This window comes from Centropristis striata, chromosome 8 (genome assembly GCF_030273125.1).
Source record: "Centropristis striata isolate RG_2023a ecotype Rhode Island chromosome 8, C.striata_1.0, whole genome shotgun sequence".
Taxonomy (NCBI): Eukaryota; Metazoa; Chordata; class Actinopteri; order Perciformes; family Serranidae; genus Centropristis; species Centropristis striata.
In genome coordinates this window covers 23,462,887-23,487,643 of record NC_081524.1, presented here as the reverse complement: position 1 = coordinate 23,487,643, position 24,757 = coordinate 23,462,887, and the positions used below count along the sequence as shown (strand labels likewise).

The window sequence follows — 24,757 nt, the reverse complement described above, 5'->3', positions numbered from 1 at the left end:
TTTGGTTTTTGCCAGTGTGAACTCTCAAACGAACTCTGGTGCGTACCAGGCGGCAACCTCCCAGTCTAAGCAGTGAAACAAACCAGAAGTGCCTTCAGCCTGCATTCTTTCAAAGTCCAGCAGGGTTCACCAATGGCTGTTGCAAAAGCACTCCGGTCCTATCTATCTCAATACAAAATGAGACGACTTCTCACTTGATTTATTACCTCGTGGCAATATTTTGGTCTTAATCGCTAGTTTCAATTTTGCTTCAAGACAATATGATGTTAATGTGTAAATAATGGTCCCATTTAAAAGAAAATAGATGATAAAGCAGGGTATGATTTGGGGTGTGGCTACCTTTGATTGACAGGTATAAATAATAAAATAAATAATAAAATAACTAACTAAAATAACATCAGTGTCAGTCAATTGCTGACCATATAAATAATTAATAAATATAAATAAAAAATTAAATAATATAACATCAGTATCAGTCAATTGTTGACCATTCATATAAATGAAATAAATAGCAAAATCAACATCATCAACATTTTTTTTTTTCATGTTAAATCTCGACCTAGACAAAGTAATTAAAGCTGTCAGCTAAATGTAGTGGAGTGAAAAATACAGTATCTGCCTCTAAAATGTAGTGAAGTAGAAGTATAAAGTTACATAAAATGATACTCAAGTTTAGTGTTTGAGTGAATGTACTCACCACCAGTGGTTCAATATTTAGGCATTTAAAGTTAGCAGAAATAAGGTTTAGTTTGACTGATCTGTTTGAGGACTGAAATGTGTGTGTGCTGCTCTGTACCCTCTCATCACACACTGGCTAAAGAGACAAATGGGCCAAACTCTCACGAAGCCGGTGCAATCCTTAAAGAATGTCCTCCTCCTCCTCCTCCTCCTCCTCCCTCCAGCCTCAAATGACCTTTCCTGGCATACTGAGCGGTCAAACATCCTCTCTCTTGGCCCCCGCCGCCTTTTCCCTCAAGGTGAAGTCATTGACTATTCAGCCACTTGTGATGCCTGTCTTTGCACTTGTGATGTTGCCTGGGATGCGCCCTCTCTCTCTCTCTCTCTCTCTCTCTCTCTCTCTCTCTCTCTCTCTCTCTCCCTCTACCTCTACCTCTACCTCTCTCTCTTCAGTCAGTCACTGGAGGGCGATTGTCAGGAACAGTTAATGTCCATTTGCTGTAGAGAGAAAGCGAAACCACTATGACAGTGTGACAAGTTAAAGGAACACTCCACCGTTTTTTCATATTAAAACATGTTATTCGGTCAAGTAAGACGAGTTGATACAGACCTCTTGCGTCTCAATGCGTGCACTCAATCGCCCTGGCGCGCGGCGCCACTTGGCACTTGGGAGCACTTCGACTCGGCGCAGTAATATCATCACTCCTGAGGGGAGAAGATTTTTCAGGAGTGATGATATTACTGCGCCGAGTCGAAGTGCTCCCAAGTGCTATTCCGCCATACATTATAGTTCTCCTTTTTATCCGATTCGAAAAGCGCCACGTTTTATTTTGTGTTGCCATACTTGGTTGTTTAACTACTCGTGTAGCTGTATTTAAATAGGGAAAACGTGGAGGAGTTTGGTCGCTTCTAACTGTCCATCTGTTTGGATCCTAATGAATGAACTGGGCTAAGCTAAGTGCTAGCCAAGTGGCGCCGCACGCCAGGGTGATTGAGTGCACGCATTGAGATGCAAGAGGTCTGTATCAACTCGTCTTACTTGACCGAATAACATGTTTTAATATGAAAAAACGGTGGAGTGTTCCTTTAACTGTCTCCTGTATTCAAACTTTTCAGACTTCTAAAGAAGTGAAAGTATCATAAGTATGTCTAGGTGTCTTTTTTTAATATTAAGTCTATAAGGATTTCCTTTAAGGGATTATTTTTCCTCCACAGCTGTGTGCACACTACAATTTCAATTTATATAACACCATTGTGACAATGAAGAGGGCAAAACATGGCCAAAAGTTGTGGACACATGCCCATATGTTCCAGTTAACAGCATGCATTACAGCTGACTAATCACTTGGACGACTACATAATTAAACTTATAATTGGTGGATTGGAAGCATGGATTTTTGTTTGAAAAATGTGTATGAAAATGTATAAAAACTGGTTTAATGGTTTAATTACTTTTCAGGTCAAGATTCAACATAAATAAACCATGAAAAATTTAAAGTGATAAGACATTTTTTTTAATGAAACCTCATAACATAAATTGGATTTTGGTGTATGCATTGCACGTAATTTGAAGGTCGAAATTCATGTCATTCATATGCAGCATGTGGCAGCTGCTTGAGTTTCCACACTTAAATCTGATAGATATAGACACTTAGCAGTCTGCAGCTCTGTTCAGTAAAATGATTCGGACGGCCAGCTTTACCACAAGCACCATTTCTGTCTTTACAACTTTCATTTAGGAGGGATGGAGCCAAATTTAGGCATTAAAATAAACCGTGCTTATTTATTAATCCTGTTTTGATTAGAAATGTTTCTGCTGAGACCCACAAAACAAACTTTCCTTCATTCGACATTTCAACTTTAATACTCCTTTCAGTCAAAGGGAGATATACAGTGATTGTAATATCTGTCGGGGTTTGTTTTACATTTAGCTCAGCAGAGACAGACCAGTCCTCTCTGCTCCTCTCAGGCTCCTTGTATAAAAGATAAAAAGTCTGGATTTAGTTCCTGCAGGTGAACTGTTTGTTAATTCTACAGGTGAAGTGCTGACAGGTGGGCGACCTCGATGGCAGTTCACCAGCTGTTTGCTGTTTGTTTTGGTTCGTTTGTTCCTGGATGAGCTGACAAACCGTGTTTCGTCAGCCACAAAAACACAAAAAGTGGAATTGTTTTTTTTACTTACTGGTTGCAGCTCGACTGCAGACATTTGCAGTGAAGTCAGCAGACGGCTGTGTGGGGCTCAGCCACTGAAACATGATGCTGGAAAAACGCAATTACAGGAAGCAAACACCAAGTTAAACTCGGGATCTGGGGGTTCATTTATCAAAGCTGCTGTGGTCAGCTGAAATGTAAAGTTTTATAAGAGTTTATAACCTCCTGCTGTCCATCTGCACACTCAGTAAGTTGAGTTTCTCCAGTAAATCACGAATACTCACACTGAAGTAATAAATTACATCTTTTGGGATCCTTTAATATAAAACTTCCCATCATGTGTGCAGCTGGATGACATTGCCTTTTAGACTTTTTTGTTATTAAAGCTTAATTTATATTAACATAACAACTTAGATGAAAGAATGAAATAGATGTGTTGTTCATTGTGGTTTCTATATTGCTGCTACTGTAGAACCTTCTTTTACCTTGTGTCTGTTGCTTTTTGTGTTGAGGATGAATTCTGCAGCACTTATGTCAGTGGTCAGTTGTTTTAAATGCACTTTAGAAAAAAACTTTGACTTGACTTGACATTTAAGAGGAGAGTCAATTAAGAGAAAACAAATTACAACAAAATATAAATATAAGAATGAAAAACACCTGGAAAGTCCTCCAAACCATACGATCATGTATGTAGTTTAGTCCTATAGTCAAATACAACCCAAAAGAAAATTGTGCCCCCTACTGGTAGTAGGATACCAACACATACTCATACTTAAACATGGCGTTGTGAAATTGTGAAACTGTCGCAGATTTGGTTAAATTAGGGCAACAAAACTACTTAGGTTTAAGATAAAAAAGGTACATAGTTCAGTAAAATAAGTGCATGTTTCTGCTGGAAGTGAAGTAACCACTTACCAGAAGTAAAAACATTTTTGTTGGTGATGTAAAACAGGATGCACAGAAATGAAACCGCATTACTCCAGATAACATTCGCCCCTCTCGTTTCAAGTCGCGATCCTTTAGTCTGGATTTCTCAGAGGCGTGATGGGGGGACTGAGTGATCCTGGGAAAATATGCTAATATATGTCATTTATGCGACCAATGCTCGGTTAATAGGAGAGCAAGTGGAACGCATCATCAGGAAGATGCTTCTCACTTCAGTCCGGCAGTAATCAAATCATGCTCAGTAAAATTTTGCCGAGTTTGTAGAATCTCAGAATCTCAGAGAAACAGCACGACATGCAGATCTTCACCATCATTGTTTTTATATGCATAGTGGTTAAATACTGGTTTTGCTGGTCACGCGTTTTGTGAAGCATTTTCTGCATAGACAGCTGTTTAAATCACAGAAATATTCTGCGGTATGTGTGATTGAACTCATCTACCGCATGTTAATTGATCAATCAAAGCTCCCGGTCTGTCTGTGAGCTGGACAGCAGAAATTTACTGAAATTACTGATTTACTTAATAGTTTTCATGTCGGCTTCATGGGAGGAAATCAACGATGTTTGTATATTTTGATTGATGTGATTTCTCTGCCCACTGTAACAAGTAAGAGGAATCTGCGTTACTGAAACAGGAACAGAGTGGCAGCATTGATCAATGAACGTAGATTCGGTTAATAAGTTCAAAACACATATACAGCTGTGATTTAAACAGCTGTCTATGCAAGAAACGATTCACAAAGCTTTCATTTAGGAGGGATGGAGCCAAATTTAGGCATTAAAATAAACCGTTGGGTGATTATTTATTAATCCTGTTTTGATTAGAAATGTGTTTCTGCTGAGACCCACAAAACAAACTTTCCTTCATTCGACATCTCAACTTTAAGGCACTCTTTGACATACAGTAATTGTAATATCTTTCTGACTTTTTTACATTTAGCCTCAGCAGAGACAGAACTCGTCCTCCCTGCTCCTCTCAGGTTCCTTTTATAAAAGATAAAAGTCTGGATCTTGTTCCTGCAGGTGAACAAAAAACGCTTCACAAAACTTGGTGCTCCGTGAGAGAGAGTTCATTGTGGCACTTTTTTCTGGAGTGCAGTATAAAAAAGGGCAACTGTTTTCTTTTGTTTCCACATGGGACATGAACGCTATCCACCTCTTCTTTATACTTCCCCTTTTGCTTCCACACTCGTCGACACACGTCACATCCTGCTTGGTAGCCTTCACAGTCACTAGAGGGCACCACAAACTACTGGAGTAAAAGGAGTCAACCAAAGGAACCATCGCAGCTCCTTAAATATACACAAAAGTTTGGCCACACCTTCTCATTCAATGGTTTTTTCTTTATTTTTATTATTTTCAACATTGTAGATTAATACTGAAGACATCAAAACTATGAACGAACACATATGGACTTAGGGTATAAACAAAAAAGTGTAAAACAAACCAGAATATGTTTCGTATTTTAGATTTGATGACAACTTTGCAAATTCATGAACTGATCACCTGGATGGTTTTTCAGTGAACATGTGCACCTCATCAAGAGTTAATTTGTGGAATTTCTTGTCTTCTTAATGTGTTTGAGAGCATCAAAGCAAAATATAAAATCAAAAATATAAAAAACATTTTCCTTTAACCCATGTGTTAAATTTCCCACCTTCACTAAAACTCTTAAATAAAGCAGCTTGATTGAATATTGAAACCCAAATCTGTTTTGTATGATGAAATTAACTTCACAAACTGTGTGAATATCTAGGGTTTCTCTCTTACAGTGCAGAAAAACTGGATTTAATCAGTGGAATCGACATGTTTTTTTTTAATTACAACACACCTATCATAATTGGGTTACTGTTTTACTAAAGACTATTACTACTACAATTTTTCTTGCTAAACATACTGCATAGGTGTACACATTTTTAGCAATTGTATTTGGGCGCATGTGTGTATGGTTTTTATGTTTTTTTTTTAATGTTTTTTGTGGTATGAAAATTATTTTATAGCTGCTGGGTGAAAAATGACCCCTAAGACAAGATTTGAACCCTATTGGCGTACAGCTTTCATGGTAATATGAAAAAAGGCTATGACTTACTTTTCCTCATGTTGGGGTCATTCTAGGAAAAGTCATCGTAGTTGAAAAAAGATGATTAAGGAGGTTTCCTATTAGGTTAAACATAATGGCGGGTCATTTTTGAGCCCTAAGAAAACACAAGGGTTAACACTTTTTTGTTTGCTACATTATTCCATATGTGTTCTTTCATAGTTTTGACATATTTAATATAAATCTACAATGTAGAGAATAAAATAATAATAATAATAAAAGAAAAACCCTTGAATGAGAAGGTGTCCACACTTATGACTGGTACTGTACATACATCCAGGTGCATCTCAATATATTAGAAAATCATAGAAAGTTTATGTCAGTAATTCAATTCAAAAAGTGGAAATAACACATTATATACATCCATTACACACAGAAAGAAATATTTCATGTGTTAATTTATTTAATTTCTTCTAATTATAATGATTATGGCTTACATTAAATGAATCAGTGTCTCAAAAAATTTGAGTATTACAAAAGACCAATTTTAAAACGAATGTTTAAGATGGAAATGTTGGCCACTGAAAAGTATGTCCATCTATATGACTCAATACTTGGTTGGGGCTATTTGACTTGAACTACTGGGAATTGACTTTTACATGATATTCTAATTTATTGAGATGCACCTGTATACACATGCATACAGTTCCCTACACCGTGTAAAACACAAATAAAACAAAGTGATTGGTTTAAAGAAATACAAACAAGTTGGATCGTTTTCCCCAGATATACGACAAAGTGCTGTGCAGTACAAGACTAGTACTATAAAGCCTCACAACAGTTATTTTAAGGTGAAATAGTGACAGTTACTCAACACACAGTAGAATAAGGTGAGTTGAGAGTTTGAGGCTTGTTTGGAGTCAGACGTTTCTTGGTGGCAGCATTTAGAGGCTGCAACGTTTGTCCAGTTCAGTGACCATCAGGTTGTAAAAAAAATCTTTCCTCTCAGGAACATTTGGACCCTTCAATGTTTGCAGTGGATCAAAGTCTTTCTGAACACAGTTTGAGATCGTTGGTCAGCATGTTTGTTGTTGAAGAACTTAAGTTATCACCAAGCCGAAAAAATGCTTTAATCAGTATTACAATAAAACAAAGAAAAACAGGGCAGGAAAAAGAAGTGAAAGTGGGTGTATCAGAGGATGAAAGGAGTGGTAATAATGGTAAATCTAGTTAAGTTGGAGGTTGGGCTTCAGCCGACCCTCCGGGGAGTTTTTGAGGGAATCAGAATTCAGCTCACGCTCTGCAGCTCCTGAAGTCTGACTCACAGCAGCAGAAAGCTCCAAGGACACACAGACAGTCCCTCTGTCTGTCCGTCCCTCTGTCTGTCTGCCTCTCTCTCACTCTCTCTCTCTCACACACACACACACACACACACACACACACGCTAAATGATCTCATTTCTATGTATTTAATACAATAAATAGTTTCCAAAGTCTCAGGATATTCAGTGGACAAACTGCAGTTGTTATAAAATTTTGAATATTGATTGAATTATGACCTAATCTGCATTAAATTTAACCTGAAATAAATATTGATTCACGTAAGCAAAACAAAAATCTTCATCACAACTGTTTATCTATTAATGTAATCTTTATTTAACCGGTTCAGCCTCTCTGAGACTTAAAATGTATCTTTAAAAGAAAGACCACCTAGGGATCGGCACGCCAGCTGCAACACCAAATCATGCCAGGGGCTTAAACCTTCTGATGCCCATCTTTAAAACCAGCCTTCGGTTAGATCTGAACTACACACTTGTAAAGTTTCAGTGAATGCATTTTGCACAATGTTGATGCTATCACGTCTGCAGACAGACATCTGATTAATTGATTGTTTTTTTATTTGAATATGTTAAAACAAACAAAAACATTTATGATAATGATAAAAAATACATTTCATACTTCACGAGAAACTCTTGGGAAGTCCTCATAGGACCCTGCCACTGCAGCACACATCAAATTCAAATTTCTGACCAATCACACAATAGTTCTCAGATACCACACAAGAAAGAAGTTCTGCCCAGATGTTGTCATTTCTCTGTTCTTGTGGAGTATTTTTTAGCCTTAACAATTCCATTTTTGTGCAGAAATATTGCAAAACTACCTAAACAAAATAATAAAGCCCAAATGAATATTGTCTTTTTTCTATAACCTTTTTATCCAGACTGGTCTCCTCTCAAAAACTACAACATATGGCATTTGTACAGGCAGCAAAATACAACTCATATTTACTTTTTAGACGCCATCTACTGAATACCAAATAAATGGCGGACTTTCACTGAGGAGAACGGGGCTCCCATCCCACGTGAAAGCAATCGACTTTTTAGGTATCTTTCATTTTTTACTTAACTTCAATGGCTCACATCGCCCTGGTAACTACATAACTTCTGACTTTTACATACATTTATTTACTGTTTGAACTGTCTTTATAATGTCTAACAGGAGGTCCTTTGCCCTAAACCTAAGTCACTGGTTTTGTAGCCTAAATTCAGAGAACCTGCAGCCTTTTTTACAACCATGAGCCTTACGTGTAGGTATAATGACGCTACCATGAGCTGCTAAGCGCTCATAGGTATCGACAAACGGTCTATTCTGTCGTTGAGGTAGGAGATCTTGTTGTTTTTATCAACGATTATTCCATATCCATCTGACAAAGTACTCAACTAGTTCCAGGATAACTCACACACAAAACAATTCCAGACAGAAAAAAACAAAAATATGACACAAGTCAGAATTAGACAGAAATGTGAGAACAAAATAAAATACTTTATCCTGGAGAAAGACTCGTCTACAGCAATGAAAATAAATAACACAGCGCTAAAACTCTGCTAATGTTTCTGAATGGCAGTGAAAGCAGGATGGATAGTTGGTGTTCACAGCGTTCCACATGATGGATAACATCATCATCCGATCGGTTTTCCTGCAGAGGATCTGCTGATGTCGGCTCACTGACTTTTACTCCAGTCGCAGTTTAAATGTTTGATGAAAGTCGGCCACTTGCCACCTTTCTGCTCCAAGTTTGATGAATGGCTCAGAGAATTCAGTCAATATGTGTGTTTTTGTCTGCAGTTAGTGTCTGAATCCTCTTTTCTGGGTCAGAGAGTGAGAGAGTCTCAACTTAACTAACTAATAAATCAGCGTCTCAGTCTGAATATGTTCTGTGTTTTTGATTCTTTGTCACTTTGTGTCAGCCGTTCTGGGAAGGTCAGAGTTTTGATTTCACCCTTTTGCTGAACTTGGTATCTACAAAGTACACTCACAAGAAAATATTTTTTTTACTGTAAAACTCCTAACCTTGAAGTAGGTTTCTGTATACAGTCGATGTTTACGCTATTGTGTTGTCATTGCTCCTTGAAGGGCTCCTCTGACCTTCTTTGCTGTTTTGGTGTACTAATTTAGTGGTTAATCTGTTGTTGTTTTTTAAACCTTGAGTGGAAATATTTCATATAATTTTTCATAATTAGGTTGTTGTTTGGCATTAAGTGAGTCATTTATTATCTTGAGATCAATATTCTGTCTTATATTGTGTTTTAACTGTGTTTTAATTGTCTTATGTTCCCCTAAACTAACTGTGTTTTAATTGTCTTATGTTCCCAGAGCCTTCTTTCTTTTTATCTTCTGTAAAGCACTTTGTGATTTTATCTGTGAAAAGTGCTATATACATTAACTTTACTTACTTACTTACTTACTTACTTGCTTTTCTTTATAACTAAACTCTGCAGTCCAGAGGTTCTTGTCACAGTGAAGTACAAACCCTGTCCTCCCTCCCACAGACTGGATGTGCCTCTACCTGTGCTGCTGTGTGCCATCTGTCTCCTCGTCCCGCCGTCGTCCTCTACCCACCACCAGGAGTCAGGTACACCCCCTCCACCTCTCCACCTTCTCTGTTTCACCGCTGACATCCACCTCTCCATTAAATCATACATGACCTCTGACTTTTAACAGCAGCAGGGTGCTGTTTAATCATTTCCTGTCGCTCATTGTTTTTGCTGACACGGACTCTCTGGAGGCCGTTTTCAAGGATGTCTGAGTGTCCCAGCAGGAAACCAGACAGACACAGCTGAATTTCTCTTCCTTCAGCTTTGCTGTATGGAGACTATTGCCAGATTTATTATAACGTTAGTCACGTTTGCATGCACACTTATATTCCACTATTATTTTCAATATGATATGGTTCATATGAATTGCTGTGGCTGTTGTTTGCAAGGCTGAAGTAGAGATGCATGGCCAAAGGAAGAAAACACATCTACATTTAATTATTATTTGAGACTTTGATGCCAAAAGGTTTTTTATCTATATGTGCAAATATCGTAACAGCAAGCTTTTCAAGAAGGTGGCTGAATGACTGAAAGAGGGAGGCTTTGTTCACACGGTCCTACAAGTTCACCACCGGTCAAAAAAAATCCCATTTTCATGCAAAAATCCAGCTGTACCACCTTTGATATTTTGATGTGATAAACTACATGCATGGCTGCACTTTAACAGGAATATTAGAGGAATATAAATTTTCATTTGACATGTAAACAGCTCAGTAGAAAAACAGAACATTTTGTGTATGTAAATATATATATTATACAAAGCAAAATGGGCTTGGGGAAACAGAAAGTCTGCAGGAGTAAAAGACTTCTAACCTTAAATAACTGACCTCTGCAGGGGAGCAGAAAAATAATTTAGTAATTTTGTGCCATGAGGCTGCAAAAAGCATGTGTATATATATGCCCATAGCTACACTGTGAGTGATCAATCACTTCTGTCTAATTAAAGTTTTTGGCTGTTGGTTCAACACTGATATGAAATGTCAAGCTTTGGCTTCAGTCACTGGTTGCAGAGCTGCGCTACAAAAAGGGAAAAGGAGGAGAGGAGAAAGGAGGTTAAAAGTGTTTCTTGTGAGCATGATAGCACCTGCTAATACAGTAACTGCAAATCTAGTGATATTTCCTAAGTAGTAAAAGTGAAATATGCTAAATTAAAATGGTAAGTACTGTAAATATTATTCCTGCTACACATCGCAGCACTGTGCTTAAGAGTAGAGCTGTGGTTTGAGGCTTTTATTTTGGTAAATACATGTATGGTATGTAACTTATGTTTGTCACTAATGCTACTGAAATGTCCTACAAATGTCAGGTCTTGGACATGAAGTATATGTATCAAAGCGAAGGAATGTTTGACATTATTGGGAAATACTTTTTTTTATCAGACAGCTGTGTGCAGAGACTTCCTGCAGAGCTCATACTGTGAGGATGCCAGGCAGAAATGCATCATAACTCCCTCTAAAACTACACATTTTTTGCTTTTACGTTGTTTGTTTATGGATTAAACCACAATCCATCATGTTATTATGTGAGCTTTCATACAGACCTTTGCTTCCAGCCTTAATGCTCAGCTAGGCAGTGCTATCCATCAGATCAGACCAGAAAAATGTATACATTTGTCAAAATGTTACCCAGATTTAAAGCTTTTCTCTCCCCAGATGACTCAAAGCTTCTCCAGGTGACCATCCCGACCTCCCCGCCCGTGGTGGCCGTGCTGGGTGGCTCTCTGACATTACCATGCCTGGTGTCTCTGGCCCACCCACCGCCTTCCCCCTCCACCAACGGGCGCCACGCCGTGCTTTCCCTCCCCCGGGTCAAATGGAGTGTACTGACTCACGGCCGGGAGACAGAGATCCTGGTGGCCCGAGGCGACAGGGTGAGAGTCAGCGAGGCCTACAAAGACAGAGCCTCGCTGCTCAATTACGCCTACTCCCCCGCCGACCTCACACTGCGGCTGGAGAGCCTGAGGCAGAACGACACCGGATTCTACCGCTGCGAGGTGCAGCAGGGCCTGGAGGACGCTGACGACGTGGCTCAGGTCAAGGTCAAAGGTGAGAGGGATAATCTTTTTTTTTAATCTTTTTTTTGCCAGCATTCATTTGAAAACAAAATAACAAGAACTTCTGACTAAGCAAAGGGTTCTGCATCTCCTTCTGCAGAGTTTTTACAGTATTAACCCTCTGAACCCCAAATGTATGTATTTTCTTTAAAAGATTGCCATCGTAGAAAGAAACTGTAAAACAGGCGTTATCATCAGAATTTGAACTTTCCAACAGTCCTTGAACGGATCAGTGGTTATGACTGTTTCTGTTAGAAAAAAATAACCAAAACAAAGCTTAAAATAGGGATATTTCTGTCAGAATCACTTTATTCTGTATGTGTCATTTAGGGCGATGCCTAAAATAAACCATATATATTAACTAGATCCTTTTAAAAACATTTAATTCTGCTCCTCAGCGACACTTTGAAGCCATGATTGATTCTGGTGAGACCAACGGTCATGTGACAAATATTCACTGAAAATCTGTTTACACAGAGCAGAGAGGAGTGGACAAGAGAGGCTGGAAACATGGAAATACTTCAATATTTACAATTTGTGGCACAATCTGATTCAATAGAGCTGCAGGACTATATATATAGTCCTGCAGCTATAAATATATATAGAAGTGAAATGCACAGTAAAATGTAAAAAAAGAGCAAAAAGTGCCCTGAAACGGCATGTTGCGGTTCAAAGGGTTGAACATCCTAAGTTGTCTTCTTGAATTATTGTGAACAAAATAATGTTTCTAATGTTTATGTCCCTCAAAATTTCCATCACATTCTCATCCCAACTCGTCCAATACCGAGGCTTTGTCGCGACCTTCGGACCCTCTGACTTTAATGATGTAATCACATTTATTTAGCAAAAAAAGTCAGAATTTTGCTTTTAACTGGCAAAACTTTGAGCTGAAAACATAACTGCTAACAGCTACTTATCCTGCATCCTGCATGCCATCCTGCCCCGAATGCTTCTTTGCAGAATGATCACATAAAACATGACCCAGAATCTATAAAGCTGTTGTTTTACGTTGTTGTTGTTTTTTTACAGGGGTGGTTTTCCATTACCGTGATGCATCCAGTCGTTATGCTTTTACCTTCGAACAAGCCAGAGAAGCCTGCGAGGACATCGGGGCTGAAATTGCCACTCCAGAGCAGCTCCTGGCCGCCTACCACAGTGGATACGAGCAGTGTGACGCAGGCTGGCTGTCGGACCACTCAGTGAGGTGAGCGCCTGAGAGGAAACAGCCCAATGTCACACAGGACACATCAGTCAACACTGGGATCGAGTGGCCTCTTCAGCTTTTTGTGTTATCTATAATAGAGACTCTCTTCTGAATGTGTTGGTGGTTAGAAGCTGAAATAAAGTCTGTGGTTAACACGAGCTGAAGAGATGTTCACATTTTGTTATACAGCATAAATTACGTAGGTAAATACCCCAACTGGTGAATTTTTAAATTTTTAACTGTTAGCTTAGCTGCAGCTGCTAACAAGTGGCTAAATGAGACGACAGTGGTTGTTAAAACGTAGTCATGCCGGACACGGACGGCAACTCTCTCTCTAGTCCTCCTCACAGCCTCTAGTTGTGTTTTTCATTGCTCTTGCAAACTCTTGTAGATTGTAAATTCTGCTAATAAACTATTAGAGAGAATCTATAGTAACGTAGAAGTCATGCAGCCGTGCAGTCGTTTGCTATAGCTTAACGTTTTACTTCTGTCTTTTGCATTAACACTTCAAACATCATAAACGTGGTGTTCATCTGTGAGGATTATCCTGCTGAACAAAACGTGTCAGCATCAGAAACGTGTGTTTGGCACGGAGCTTATATTCTGCAATGATCCAAAATCCCAAAAGGAGAATTCTGAATAGACCTCATGGCGATGCTAACTTCAGGGTTGGCCTACTCTATAGAGCTCTGTCAGTTTGGAGGGCTGATGGATAGATGCCTTGTACATCTGCACATCAGACCATCCAGTAGCTGAGAGCCACTCATCTGATCAGACACCAACACTCGCAGTGTTTGGAGTGCTGCCATCATGACAGAAGAGGTGCTCCGTGTTTCAGTGCTGTGCAACATTTCTCCCCACAGATATCCCATCCAGATGCCCAGAGAGGGCTGCTTTGGGGACATGGATGGATTGCCGGGAGTGAGAAACTACGGACTGTTGGAGCCCGATGAGCTGTATGACGTCTACTGCTACGTGGAGAATATCAATGGTGAGACAACCAAAAGGAATTTCTAACTTTTACTAACTTTTTATTGTTTTGCAACCTCATGGGGACACTTGTGTGTCTTTATCATCAGAGGTGGAAGAATTATTCAGATTTACTGCAGTAAATTACTCCACTACAAGTTAAAGTATCAAAAGTAAAAGTACTATAGATTCTAAATATATTATTGGATTATTATTATTGATGCATTTATGAAAGCAGCATTTTACTGTAGTCCAGCTAGGGCTCATTTTAACTACTTAATAAGATGTTAAATTATAAACATGCCTAATCATTTTAAATTGATTATATTTTTACATGTTAAATCTCGGCCTGAAAAGTAACTAAAGCTGTCGGCTAAATGCAGTGGAGTAAAAAGTACTCTAAAATATACTTGCATCTAAAATGTAGTGGATTAGAACTAACAAGTTAGTAAAAAGAGTAAAACAACATGATACATTTAAAGTGAAGACTTTTTAAAACACTTTTTAACCTCATAACAGTATATTAAGTAGTTAAAATTAGATTTAAATAAAAATGCTGCTTATATAAATGCATCAATAATAATAATAATCTAATAATATATTTGGAATATATAAAACAATCTGAGTAGGTCAACTCTGCATAAGGAGTACTTTTTACTTTTTAATGCTGATACAAAACCCACAATTGATTACCTGATTGGTAACTTGAGTCATGCTGAGCACAAAACTCATCAAAACATCATCCCAACCTGACACCTGTGTCCTTTTGTAAAGGTGAGGTGTTCCATGGCTCCGCCCCTCAGCGCTTCACCTTCTGGGAGGCCAAGGCCTACTGCCTGAGCCACGGGGCCGAGCTGGTCACCACGGCTCAGCTGTACGCAGCCTGGAACGACGGCCTGAACCTCTGCAGTCCGGGCTGGCTGGCCGACGGGAGCGTGCGCTACCCCATCGTCACCCCCAGGGAGCGCTGTGGAGGCGGCGAACCTGGAGTCAGAACTGTCTACCGCTACAGCAACCAGACGGGCTTCCCCGAGGCTCACACTCAACACGACGTCTACTGCTTCAGGAGTAAGAGGACATTATTATTATTATTATTATTATTATTATTATTATTATTAATAATACTATTATTATTAATAATATTATTATTAATAATAATAATAATAATAATAATTATAATTATAATTATTATTATAACATTGTTGTTATTATCATTATTATTAAGATCAGCATCATTATTATTAAGATCAGTATCATTATTATTTATATTATAATCAATAATATTATTATCACAGTCATCATCATTATTATAATTAAAATCATTATTGTAATATTATAGTTATTATTGTTATCATCCTCATTATTATGATAATTATTATTATCATAATAATAATAATAATAATAATAAGAATAATAATAATTATTATTATTAATATTTTGTCATTGTTATTATTTTAAAAGTGTTCGTTAGTTAAAGAGGTGGCGTAATGCCACATATCATACTAATTGTTTGTTTTATGGTCTTGCCTCTTTCACTTATTTCCACCTTACATTGAACAACAACAACAACAACAACAACAACAACAACAACAACAACAACAACACATTTTAAAACAAAGAACTTGTGGTGCTAAAAACATGTAAACAGCAGGTTAAGAGTGGCCAAAGTATTAGTGACTGATCTGATTTGATTTGATGCCATTTCCTTTTTCTTACCTGCAAATGAACTATTTTCTCAAACAAATGTTTCCTTTAGTGGCATTAGGAACAGATCTAATCAAATCCTTGGATATTTTAAATTATATTTTAACTCTGCGCTTTTATTCCAGGCTATAACGGCCCATACACGGAATCTCCTCAGGATTTTCTCTCCACTGAGCCAGAGGACATTGGCCAGGACATTGTTTTCTTAACTAATCCTGCAGAAGTGGAGGAGGAGGAGGCAGAGGTGGTGAGCCTGAGCGGGGTGACGGCAAAGGGGGGCGAAGAGGTCCAACATGCCCAGACGGCCAATCCTGTGAAGCAGGATCCAGCGGAGGCTCAGGCTGGTACATCGGGTTGTGTCCTTTATCAGTCCGTCACTCCTCCAGCTGAGCATCAGGAGCATGTGTCCACACCAGAGAGTACCTGGGACGTCATAGAGAAGGCCAGGTACCCAGAGTCCTATCAGCCAGCACCTGAAGAAAACCTAAACCCAGACCACGAAGAGTCTCACACCCTTCCAACAACTTCTCCACAGGCTGATGGTGTAATAACTGTCGCTGAGGACTCCACTTCACCCACAACTGATGCAACAACGTCAGAGAGCCGAGAGCCCTCAGAATATCATCTTTCTGTGACGCCAGCTGTTACTGAAACATCTGGAGCGGATGCAGATGAGATCCTCAGCAGCTCTCCGGCAGTTCCTCAGGAGGGCGATCTCCCTGTTTTCCAAGAGGACCACACTCCAGATGTCCAGCCGGCTCTCGCCTCCGAGGCTGAGCTCCTCTACTCCAGCGCCTCTTACAACGTTTCGGTGCATCCAGAAGAGGCCAGCACTGGTTCTGTTGACGAGGTATCAGCAGTGACTACTTCAGTGCACACCGCAGAAACAGATGCTCACGCCACCACCCTGCAGCCCCTGACAGCTTTTGATCACAGCACGCCTGAGATCCATCCAACAGAAGAGGAGTCCGGAGAGGAGAGTGTAAATCCTCTTCTGGAGGAGGAAACACAAAACTCAGTGACTCAAAGTCTGGCTGGTGTGGAGACCTTTGCCACCTCTGAACTGCTCCCTACGTCTGATTCAGGTAGGCACACAGTGAATATCAAATTTAAGGTATTTATGAGGGTCCCCAGTGGTTCCAAACCATTTTTATCTGAAGTTCCCTTCCATCCCCGTCAGATGAACTCACATACCCTGACATTGGTTCCCAATAGACCAGTTATTTGTATACAAACACTGATAATGCACATATTTGCTGCTTGCATGGAAAACAAAAACGAACCGCCAATAAGAACACTGACCATGGAGAAAACTAAGACTTTCTCACTGACTTTTAGTTTATTTTACTGTTGAAATTCTGTCTGGATACTAAGAATGTGTAACTCAAGTATGAACATTTTTGTATGTAAATGTATAAATTAATCATGTACACCACCTCTCAAAAGTTTGGGGTTACTTAGAAATGTCCTTATTTTTGAAAAAAGCAAAACAAATTAAAATGAAAATAACAGACATGCAGTGTAGACATTGTTAATGTTTTAAGTGACTTTATGATTTTCTTATGAAATATCTATTATATATTGTCAACAACCATCACTCCTGTGTTCCAGTGGCACATTGTGTTAATCCACATTTATAGTGGTGAAAGGCTCATTGATCATTTAAACACCTGAGCATTATGTTAGCTCAGCTGGAAACAGTTTTGTGCTGATTTGAGAAGCAATACAATGATCCTTCCTCAGGCTGGTTGAGTATCTAGAGGTGAAGTTGGAGATTTGTACAGGTTAAAATTATTATTTACAGTATACCCTTGTCAGTGTCTTTACTATATTTTCAATTCATTTTGTAACCCATTTCATGAATAAAACAGTTTGTTTTAATGACCCCGAGTAACCCCCAAACTTTTGAGCGCTAGTGTATATGTATAAAAATGAAGACATTCATTAGTACCTGTCGGTGTTGGCAGTCCGCAGCGCTACACGAACATGTTGAAAACAAACAATTGAACTACCTTTTCCAGGGTTTTGAAATGGAAATCACAGCAGTATTTTGTCTGTTATTCACTTCAGTTCTTGGTGTCTTAATGTGATATTCTGGTGGGACTTTTTACTTTTTTCCCCCTAAGTGTTTAAAAGGTGTAAAATTAAGCACCAAATCTACGTAACAATAAGTATCAACCGAAAGAAGGCTGCAACAACTTATTAGACATTATTGAACATGTGGACGGACTTCATATATTCATATCATGATGTATCTTAATTTAATAATTTAATTCATTAATATTACAAATATATATATATATATATATAAGAAAAACTTGACTCACAGTACTGAGCTGCATCTCAAATGATTCTTCAGGTTCAAGCTTTCAGATGATGTACAAGACTTCTATGTGACATCTTCTGCTGACCTGCTTTCTCCCCCTAAATATAAAAAAGAGAGGTTAAAGGCATTTGCAGGAGCTGTCACTTACTGTGTCAAAACACAGCTTTCAAACTTGGCCCCTCCTTTCCAGCTCAACAAAAGTGAGATCCACGTTTGTTTTGAAACAAGCTTTGTCAAATTTGCATTTCATCTCATTATGTTTGAGTTTTTTTCTGTACTGAGTTTTATATTTTCATAGCTAAGAAACATCCCAAACACAGTTAAATGGCGAAAAAAAAAGAGAAAATACAGGCAGACGGCTGGGTCTCTGCAGAGACAGACACCATCACACACTTCGAAGTGATGCATGAGAGGAATTAATTTTCTCTAAGTCTATACTGTTTCTGCTTAGTGGCACATGAAGCCAAAAAAGTTTGACGTCCATGCAGAAAAAATACTCAGATCTTCCGCTTTACTTCTGCATCAAGGACTTCCAGTTTAGTGCTTTGCTAAAAGTCGAATAAAACAATTCAATCTTACAGTTCTTTAAGACCAGGGGCCAGCAACCTTTTTTATTAAAAGAGTCATTTTTGGCTAGAAAAATCCATCTGGAGCCACTTCTTTGAGCCTTATAATGAATGTAATTTGCCAGTTTCTCGCTGCAGATCAAGCATTTCACTAAGCGAGGGTAAGGGCTACAGGCATAAGAGTCACTACAACAATGTAAATGAGAATTAAAATGTTAACAAATAACCTTTATTTTGGGGGAACATTAAAAACAAAAAAAAATCTGCTGATTTATAGACTTTTCTATGGGAATCTATGGGAGAAAGTCTTTCTGTCCCTAGTGATGTCATGAGACAGACCCAGAAAAAATTGAATTCTACTGTTTTGCCATTATGTGAAATTGGCATCAAAGCCTGGTGTCTTCCTAAGGGCTCTGTCTACATTGCTTTTTAATTTTAATTTTTTTCATATAATACTATTTAATTTCCTTCTCTTGGCAGGTTACGATCACACCCCAGAGCATGGAGGTGTGACTGCGGCGCCGTCCATCCCAGTGGATCACGATGATGAGGATGAGGAGGCAGCAACAGATGATCCAGCCGAACATAGCGGACACATCCATAGTGAGGACTCCCCGACAGCAGAGGTAATCAGCGTCACAGATGACTCCAGTGTGAACGCTCCGGTCCTAAACAGTGATCCGGACACTCTGTTGACGTCCCCTGTATCTGTAACCCTGTCCCCTGCTTCTGTGGAGGCTGAAGCCAGCTCCCCAGAGATTATAACCTTCATACCTGAAAGCAATACTTCATCTGGGGCCGGACCTCTGGAGGACATCCAGGACAAACTTGAGCTGGAGGTATTAGGAGAAATCCCAGAAGTATTCCTCAGCACAACCCAAAATATCACAGAGAGTAACCCGGGAGGGAGAGGTGCTGGAGAGGGATCAGGTGAATCGTCAGGAGAAAGCCCAGAGGTGAAACCAGGAGTCCTGTCCACAAATGCAGCTCTCTTAACAGAGCACACGTCTGGGGGAAGTGAAGGTGAGGATGCCACTGATGCACCGCCTCCGCCAGATGTAAAAATCACACTGATCCCTCATCTGACCCTCACACCTGGCTGGGAACCAGAGCCGTCCTCCTCCACACCGCAGGAGTCTCGCTCTGATCTGGAATACAGCGCCGAGCCTGTGGCGGAGGAGTCTGACGACGTCTCCAAGGAGCAGGATGTTGTGGTCGAGATCACCAGCAGCAGCAACGACGGTGAGTTTAAAGTTTTAGTCCATCAAACACTTCGACCCTGCAGGCTTGAAAGATGTCTGAAATGTTGGTAGCTCCGGCTCGCTACAAAAAGATAAACCTGAATTAGACAGAGCTGTGAGTTTGGCTACAGTTATAAGAAGAGTAAAGCATTGCAGATACCAACACTTTGCAGATAACGACACATTGCATTTATTGTTAGACTCTCTTAGGACGCTTTCTCATCCCAAAGTTTAGTCTGTTTTAATCAAACTCTGGTGCCGTTCGATTCTTTTGGTTACTTGTGAACGCTCCAATCGTACTCTGGTGTGGACCAAAGCAACCGGTCTGAGACCACTTTGATTGTAAACCGACCACAATCCAACCCAATTAAAGGAAATGAACCAGAACGCAGCGGGTTTTGGCTCCTAATCAAATGGTGAGGTCCCATTAGAGCATAAAGATGAAACTTGTCTCCTTCAGTTTAACTCTGAAGGCTAACACCTACAGATATTTACCTTTGTGGTAGAAGCAGGTCGTAATAGGAGGTCATCATGGCTCACCTTCTTTGATTATAGAGGTCGCAGCACGAGTATAGTCATGGGTTTTGTGTAAACCCACCTAAAGTTGTCTGCATTAATAAATAACCTGAAAACATGTGATAAACTGTCTCAACAGAACACGGATCAGAGGGAGGTGAAGGGGAGACCAGCACAGGTGAGCCTCCTGTTAAAGTTTGCACATGGCATCCTGAGGAGGAGGAAACCAGCAGTCTGACCCTCACAGCCGACAGCAGCGACGTGACAATCACTGCTCCCACCGTGCACCCACAGCACCCCGCCATGGCCGCCTCCCTGCCCACCGCCAAAGTGTCCGCTGCAAGACCAGGAGGCACTTCAGGTACCTTTGCTACATCCAAAAAATTCTGCACAAAACAGAAACAGCAGCTGGTGTTAGCATAATCAGAAGGGGGGAGGAAGCATCTTTATTAGAAAAGAGAGATTTAACGTACGCTGCAATTTGACACCTTAAGCTGACTCGGCACAAAAGAGAGATTAGCTTCCCATTCTGAATTAATTCTCAGAGAATAATAACACACTGTAAACTCACAACAGGAATCTCCTCACTGGGTTACATAAGAGAAACATAGAACTCATTCTATTCTTTAGCAGCCAAAGACAAAACATCTTTAATTACTTTTTTTCCTTAGATTATTTTTTTTCCCATAATGCACATTCAGTTTATAAGATTGACACAAAAGAAAAATATAGAAATAATTTAGGTAAAAAAAATGCTATTTAGCCCAATCAGTAACATTTAGCTGCACCTTCAATAATTTATATATATTTTTTAATTGTATTTATTTATTTTGGGAAAATATAACATAATGATCACCCATGCCATTTTATTTTTAAGTCACAATGCTTTAATATTTAAAGCACAAGATAAACATGTTTTAAAATATATATAAATATTAATCATTTCAAGTTGATTTGAGTATTGTAAGGAATAAAACGTATGACCTAAATTATTGCACAAGCATTCTATTCTTCAGCAGCCAAAGACAAAACATCTTAAATTGCGACAAATTACTTAAAAAATATATATATTCCATATGCACATTAAGTTTATAAGGATGGCAAAAAAATATAATATATATATATATATAACAATAAAAAATAGAAATCATAAAAGGTTAAAAGTATGCCAATAATGAATATTGAGCTACAACTTCAATAGTTTATAACTATATTTGTTAAAATTAACATAAAGATCACTCATGGAATTTATTTTTAAGTCACAGTGTTTATATATTTAATACATTAAAATAGCATTTCTATTTATTTTAAGTTGACTTGTTGTTTGTAAAACTTATGACCTATTTTTTTTTATTGCAGAAGCATGAAATAAAGAATGCTTATAGGAAAACTAGAGCCACTCCAATTTTATGTCCAAACTTATCAATAGTGCATTAATATTTTTTTTATTTGCCTCATATTCACCATTTTTCTACATTGTGCACTGACATGTTTTGTTGCCCCCTGCAGGACTGTGTTTTATATAAACGTGTAAAGATAAAAACACTATATATAAAACAAGTAAATATATGTATATACAATGATAAGGAGAGCAAACATGAAATATAGTGCTAATATTGTAAATAATACAATTTGTTTCATTTCATTTCTTAATCCCAATCTTTATTGTGCTCTTCAACAAAAGCAGATAAAATACATTTTTTAATCTGAATTCTGTATTAACTGAGCAGGGGGTCCCATACCTGATGTAACAGCTCCCTCTGCTGGTGCCTCCATGCACAGCAATTTAATCTGAAAATTAGATGTTCCTCTCTGAATTTTCTTTGTTGGAGTGCAGGACTCATGCACATTACACATCTATACATAATAAGGAAAATAAATAACATTGATATAGAAGAATAGGATCTAAATCTGCTTTAAAGGGTGAGATTAATGTTTTTTTGAACATTTTCTCTGCTAAATACACTAAAGAGAATAAGTTATATATATATAAGTTGTAAGTATATAGGTATATAATTTTTCCTTGACTTTGAAGAGATCATTTGAATATCTGAGATGCTGAATGATGAATTTATCTCAGCAGACTCCTGCCTGGAGAACCCTTGTTTGAACGGAGGCACTTGTGTCGACGGTGAATCCACGAGGTGTATTTGCCTGCCGGGCTACGGAGGAGATTTGTGCCAGACAGGTTCAGTGTTGACTATGTTATAAACACATAGACATGTTAACTATCAACTGCTGGAAAGACCAACCTCCTGATGATTTGTTCTGTCTCTGTCCTTTTCAGACGTGGAGGTGTGTGAGCCCGGCTGGGAGAAGTTTCAGAGCTTTTGTTATCGTCACTTTGCCAAGAGGCAGAGCTGGGAGGCGGCTGAGCAGCACTGTCGCATGTGTGGTGGGCATCTCCTCTCTGTCATGACCCCCGAGGAGCAGGACTACATCAACGGTAAAACCCCTGAAGAACACCTCCTCTCGTCCTTATCAATTGATATACTGATTTTTATTGATTTAATTTTTATTTATTTATTTAATTTATATTCATTCATTATTTCAATGGTCAGCACTCCACTGACACTGATGTTAATTTTTTTATTTATATCTATTTATTAATGGTTTGTATTAATGGTCAGTAATTGACTGATACTGATTGTAATTTATTTATTTTATATTTATTCATTATTCAATTTGTCACTGATACTGATGTTAATTTAACTATTTATTTATTTATTTTATTTATCAATTATTCCAATGGTCAGAAATTGACTGATACTGATTTTAAATAATTTATTTATTTTCTTTATTTATATTTATTGATTATTTCAATGGTCAGTTACTATTCAGGTTGAGATTTAACATAAAAAAAATGCATTACATTTAAAGTAATTAGATATATTTTTTAATGGAACTGATTTTTTTTTTTAAATGAGAAAATTAAAGCGCTGCTTGCATAAATACATCTACAATAATAATAATAATAATAATAATAATAATAATAATACAAGAATACATTTGGAATATACAAAACAGTCTGCATAAATCTGTGTAAGGCTTTAGAACATTATGATGCATCAGCATAAGCTGTTGCAGCAATTTTTTTTTATATCATTTGTTTCACACATTTGGTGCTGAATTTAACCATTTTTCTTTTCAGCAGTAAAAGATCCACAGGATGCACGCAAGCAATAATTCAATAATTTTGCTGAAAGGTTATTATATAAGCAGTGGTGTTTGCAGGTTTTAGAATCACATATACTCCTTTATTATTAATCACCAATTTACAGAAAGCATATTACAAGTTTCTCATTCTCAGTTGATTAGGTATCTTTCAGGCTTGCTATTGAAAATCAGAGCTATGAATGATTTGACATTTAATCCATGAGGGCAAACAGTTAATTGTTAACATTTTGTCAAAGTTGAAAAAAGATAAGTTAGGTGCCAGTTTACAGATGCTGGGAAACAACTTTTACATGATGAGGGATGTTTTCCATGATGCATACCAGCTGTTTTCCACTGCCAACTGTGAAATATATTTAATAACATAATCGTGAAAGATAATCTTTACCATTTGATTTAAAAGCAAGTGAAAGGAGTCGGGGGGGCCTCGAACGCAACATTTGAGCAACAGGGATGACCGTATGTTCTTCAGCAGATATCAAACTAGTAATCTTTGGCTCTCACATTCCTCCAATTCAGACTGTATAAAAATCCAAAGTGATGAGTTTGGTCTGAGGACTCCCATAATCTTCCAGACGAGACACAACAACGGCCTCTTATGTCGCCTCCTCTATTTCAACCCTTTTTCCTTTGTTTTCTTTCCTAGAAAATGTCACGGTTTTAGAAGTTGGTGTTTGGTCTGGCAGCGAGGCGGCGAGTTGTGACATTCCTCCGGTGGTTGCTTTTGACTCTGCGGGCGGTTGCCATAGAGACACTGATACTCAGACTGTTAGGGAAGCAAGTGTAAAAGAGTCGTCTTAACGAAAACAATCCACTTCAGAAGAATTTCTCAAGCAGGATTATCTACACTGAGTCTTTATCTTTCGGCATCAAACACAAACTACATCAAAATCCCAGAATATTTAATGTAATAAAGTATATTTTATGCAGCATAATATCGCAATGTTACCTCTGACTCAGTCTCGACTTGGTCTCAAATAGTTGATCTTAGCTCCTCAGTGTTTTACAGCATTTTTTCCTAGAGAATTGGGGGTTGTTGGCTGCAGGTTTTTAGGGGGAGATAGCAGGTGAACAGTGCATCTGAAAGATGGAACCTGAAGATTAATTATTAGAGATGCAACTCAGGACTTTCAGTCAAGATGTTCTAGTCATAAATCTTAAAGAAATTATTAATACATTAATTAAAAATACTGTGATGGAAATAAGTACAATTTTGAGCTTCAATTTTATGTAACTTTATACTTGTACTTCACATTTTAGAGGCAAATATTGTACTTTTTACTCCACTACATTAAGCTGCCAGCTTTAGTTCGGTTTTT

General features: G+C 38.3%; 1 protein-coding gene across 2 annotated transcripts in view; it reads left to right on the top strand.

Moving 5' to 3' along the window:
• Positions 1-24,757, top strand: part of bcan (brevican) — a 34,117-nt gene that overhangs the window by 3,718 nt on the left and 5,642 nt on the right. The window contains exons 2-11 of one of the 2 annotated variants that reach the window (XM_059339156.1): positions 9,641-9,723; positions 11,338-11,730; positions 12,768-12,942; positions 13,806-13,933; positions 14,686-14,979; positions 15,741-16,700; positions 18,988-19,749; positions 20,404-20,625; positions 22,348-22,452; positions 22,552-22,710. In XM_059339156.1, the coding sequence (XP_059195139.1) occupies positions 9,641-9,723; positions 11,338-11,730; positions 12,768-12,942; positions 13,806-13,933; positions 14,686-14,979; positions 15,741-16,700; positions 18,988-19,749; positions 20,404-20,625; positions 22,348-22,452; positions 22,552-22,710 (3,281 nt within the window). Of the gene's footprint in view, positions 1-9,640; positions 9,724-11,337; positions 11,731-12,767; positions 12,943-13,805; positions 13,934-14,685; positions 14,980-15,740; positions 16,701-18,987; positions 19,750-20,403; positions 20,626-22,344; positions 22,453-22,551; positions 22,711-24,757 lie in introns of both variants that reach the window. The other variant, XM_059339155.1, reaches the window with a different exon arrangement.